The sequence below is a fragment of the Setaria italica genome, chromosome IX (assembly GCF_000263155.2).
Source record: "Setaria italica strain Yugu1 chromosome IX, Setaria_italica_v2.0, whole genome shotgun sequence".
In the NCBI taxonomy this organism is placed as follows: Eukaryota; Viridiplantae; Streptophyta; class Magnoliopsida; order Poales; family Poaceae; genus Setaria; species Setaria italica.
Window position 1 is genome coordinate 41,821,009 of NC_028458.1, and position 4,626 is coordinate 41,825,634.

General features: G+C 43.7%; 1 protein-coding gene across 2 annotated transcripts; it reads left to right on the forward strand.

Moving 5' to 3' along the window:
- The first annotated feature begins 257 nt into the window (after positions 1-257).
- On the forward strand, positions 258-2,104 carry LOC101768386 (3-oxo-Delta(4,5)-steroid 5-beta-reductase). 2 transcript variants are annotated; one of them, XM_004983903.3, is made up of 2 exons: positions 258-905; positions 1,011-2,104. In XM_004983903.3, exons 1-2 carry the CDS (start codon positions 723-725, stop codon positions 1,923-1,925), a joined length of 1,098 nt encoding a protein of 365 aa, XP_004983960.1. In that variant the 5' UTR covers positions 258-722; the 3' UTR covers positions 1,926-2,104. The 2 variants fall into 2 exon arrangements, with proteins under 2 accessions (XP_004983960.1, XP_004983959.1); XM_004983902.3 differs by having other exon boundaries at positions 259-2,104.
- The last annotated feature ends 2,522 nt before the right edge of the window (positions 2,105-4,626 follow it).

A 4,626-nucleotide genomic window follows, 5' to 3' on the forward strand; every position in this document is an offset into this window, starting at 1 on the left:
TATTAAGCCTAATTAATCCATCATTAGCAAATGGTTAGTGTAGCACCACATTATCAAATTATGGACTAATTAGGCTTAATAGATTCGTCTCGCGAATTACACTCCATCTATGCAATTAGTTTTGTAATTAGTCTATATTTAATACTCCTAATTAGCATCAAACATCCGATGTGACAGGTGTTAAACTTTAACACCTTGTTGCCAAACAGGCCCGACGAAACAAGCAAACAAATCAATTTCTCTCTACGAACAAGCAAACAAATCTTCATATCTCGTCTGCAACTGCGTTTACAGTTCCTGCTTATCCGTAGGTTGAAGGCTTGACTCGGGCTTGTTTGCTTACGATCCTGGGAAAGCTGCCTCGTGCAGGCAAGCATCCCAGGCGTTGGATTTCGTCTGCTTGCGGCTGTCGTTGCTGCTGGGTGCTGAGCTGCCTGGCAGGCAGCAAGCAAACAAGCCCAAAAGTTTGGGGCTGTTTGGAACCTTTACCAGCTACTTATGTAGCCTTGCTCCGAGGATAACGAGAAGAGCTACACGTTTGAAAAGTGGGCAAGGTTGTATCGGTGCATGTGCGAGCAAGTTTTCACCTTGTCGCTGCAGGAGAGTGGTTTTCGCTAGCCTGGCTGAGCAAGGATTCGCTCGCCTCGCCTGGCAAAGCTAGGCAAGCTAGCAAGGCAACCGAACGCGCTCTTTGTGAATTGTGACTACACGTGCAGGCAAGCATGAGCTGGTGGTGGGCGGGCGCTGTCGGCACGGTCAGGAAGCGCCAGGACGACCTCGCCGCCGTGTCCCAGTCCGAGCAGGCCTTCGAGAGCGTGGCGCTCGTCGTCGGCTCCACCGGCATCGTGGGCGCCTCCCTCGTCGACATCCTCCTGCTGCCGGACACCCCAGGCGGGCCATGGAAGGTATATGCAATCTCCCGCCGTCCGCTCCCTCCTTGGTCCCTGCCGTCGTCTTCCTCCGTGACTCACATACACGTTGACCTCACCGACTCCGCCGCCGCCGCCGAGGTCCTCACGCCGCTCATCGACATCACCCACGTCTTCTACGTCGCCTGGACCTGGCGCGCCACGGAGGAGGAGAACTGCGAGGCCAACTCTGCCATGCTCCGCAACGTGCTCTCCGTCGTCGTCCCCAACTGCCCGGCGCTCGTCCACGTCAGCCTTCAGACGGGGACCAGGCACTACTTCGGCCGCCTCGACTCCGAGAACTGCGTCCACTACCCGCCCTACACCGAGGACATGCCGAGACTCGACATGCCCGTCTTCTACTACGACCAGGAGGACGTCCTCATCGACGCCGTCGCGCGGCGCGGCGGCGGGGCCGTTAGCTGGTCTGTGCACCGCCCCAACATCATATTCGGCTTCTCCCCACGCTGCGCCATCAACCTCGTCTGCAGCCTCTGCGTCTACGCCGCAGTCTGCTGCAAGGAGGGAACCCCGCTGCGGTGGCCGGGGTCCCGTGGCGGCTGGGAGGGCTTCATCACCCCCTCCGACGCCGACCTCGTCGCGGAGCATCACATCTGGGCGGGCTTTGATCCCATGGCCAAGAACGAGGCGTTCAATTGCAGCAATGGCGATGTCTGCACGTGGAAGAAGCTGTGGCCGATACTCGCAGGACGCTTCGGGCTGGAGTGGGTCGGGTACGAGGGCGAGGAGAAGCGGTTGAAGCTGGCGGAGGCCATGGCCGGGAAGGAGGCGCTGTGGGCGGAGATCGTCGAGGAGAACGAGCTCGTGGCGACGCACGTCTCCGAGGTCGCCAACTGGTGGGTCGTCGACAAGTCGCTTGATCGGTATGGCCTCGAGTGGGATATCCTTGACAGCATGAACAAGAGCAAGGAGCATGGATTCCTCGGCTTCCGGAACACGTTCAGGTCCTTCAACACATGCATCGACAGGTTAAAGGCTCACAAGATTGTTCCATGATGCCTCGAGCTACCTGTTTATCACGTTGGGTTTTGGTCATGCTGCTGTGGCATACTGGCATCTCGTGAATTACCTTTGCTAACAGCAGTTCGTCATGACCTGTTGGGCGCTAGCTGTCGTTGTTTGCTGTTAGTACTACTTTTTTTTTTCAAATAAATAAAGTCAAAAGATATTACTAATTGAAGCTCCTTTTGAAACCTCCAAATAAAGCCACTTAAGATCTAATATAAACATAAACACTTACAAATAGAGAAATACTAGAAATTCAAAAAAAAAAGCAAAACATCTTACCATCAATCGGTAGATTCTAATCATAATAACCATTAAATCTATTACATTTTCTCAAAAATTACCCACCTATATCATTGCCGTAGCCACACTATGATTAAAAAGGTAGCATTAAGCATTTAATGCAGCTACAGTACCTTTATCATTGTGGGACCACACCACAAGCAAAGTCAGGCAAGAATGAACCTTAAGCTTAACGTAGGCAACAAGACAATAAAAAAATATTTTTGCCAATTCACTGTTCGCGTAGGAGGAGAAAATAATTTCTTTTTTTACACCAGCCGGACCCACCTTATTTCCTCAGGAGCCTTAACCATGCTAGGATTGACCATAGTTACTACCATCTGCAGTGAGTCCCACCCTTATTGCCCTACAAAAGATTCACATTACCATTACCCTCATGAAAATAGTCTAAAATAACCTCCCAAATCTATAACTAAATTACCCACCTCTGCCATTATAAAAAATAATAAAATAACCTCCTAAATTTGCAACTAAATTGTCCACCACTAATACTTAAAAAATAACTTAAAATAACCTCTTAAATTTGTACTCATATTACCCACATATGTCATTATTAAAAATAGCATGAGGTAACCCTACATTTGAATCCAAATCACCTTAATTAAAAATATACACCAATATATGATTCTAAATCGTCTATTTCTTACAATATGGTGTATGATACAATAATTAAGGTATATAGGAATGATGTGTGTCACCATTTATAAAGATATAAAGGAAGTGATGGGAATATAAATTTGTATGTTAAAATTATAACTCAAACTTAGGGTCCATTAAACAAATTCAAGTGCATATCTGCGATGCAAAGTGAAAAGTTAAATATTATAAATATGATTGAAAACGTTATAGAGTAATTACTAATTAAAATCTATCACAATCAGATGAAGATACTAAGTATATATCTATATAAGTATTGTGTTTGAATATTTAACAAATGAGAAGTTGCTCAAGGTAATAGTTTTGTAGCAATGTGACTTCATTTTTTTCCATTAAAGATTCCGTATTAGTTCTCACAAGACACATTAGAAAAAAAAAGACAAATCTTAAAAATTCTTATAAAAATCAGATACATCAATTCTATGAACTCTAATAATCATAGACATTGGTCTATTATAGTTTCCAAGAAGTTATCCATCACTAGCATTATGAAAATATTCTAAAATAAACCCTAAGCTTATATCTAAATTACCGAACTCTGCTATTATAAAAAATAATCTAAAGTAATCCTCATAATCTTCACTCATTTACTCATGCATATGATTATAAAGCATAATTTAAAATACCATTCTAAATTTATATCTAAGTTACCCATGTATGTTGTTATTAAAAATAATCTAAAGTAAACACCTAAATCTTAATCTAATTATCTTTATGTGCATCATACAGAAATGTTCAAAAGTAAACCAATATATAATTCTAAATTACCTATTTATGTCATTGTTAATATGAAAATACTAAGTTATGGTATATAGGTATAATAGTGTCACCATGTAGACCGTACCATTTATACATTTATGTGAGGAAGTGATGAAAAATATTGATTTTTATGCTAAACACCAATTTATGGAGGTGCAATATAAAATGAAAAAAGTGTGAATATGGATGAAAAGGTGTATAGAGTAATTATTTATTAAAAATCAATTATAATTGGACAAAAATCTATATGAGTATTATGTCGAAGTATTGAAAAAATGAGAGAGTAGTGGGTAAAAATTTTGATTATTAGTTAGAGTTTAATTTCTAAATAATTTTCAAATATAATAGCTTTTAACTGCACGGGGTGATGCAGTAGTTAAGATAAATAGATACTCCCTCGATCCTAAATTACTATTCATTTTGACTTTTCTAGATACATAATTTTTGCTATGTTTCTAGACATAATATATATATAGGTGCATGTCAAGTGCTATATATCTAAAAAGTCAAAATAAATAGTAATTTGGAACGGAGGGAGTAGATTGTTATCCCTTTCCTCGATATGGCTCGATTTCTGCAGCATGGGAGTCTATGCGCGCACCACGTCGTACGAAGGTTGGTTTGCTTTCAACTTCTCTCTGGAGATGCTATGATTGATTCCTAGTGACAGCGATTGAGAATGCAACCCTCCGAATTTTTTTCAGAAACGCTATGGTCAGGATGTCCGGACGGTCGGACGCTCCCCACCGCTCCGTTCCTTATCTGTTTCTACCGTTTTTTCCTTCCCCATCCCTTTTCTTCTTCAACCTTCCATCCCGACGTATTCCTCATCCATCCTGGCGGCGGCACGCTCCCCAACCCCGACAGGCTCGTCCCCCACCCCGACGGCGGCGCGCTCCTCCACTCCGGGAACCTCGTCCCCCACCCTGGCGGTGCCCCTCCCCCCACTCCAGCGTCCTCAACCAACTGGGAG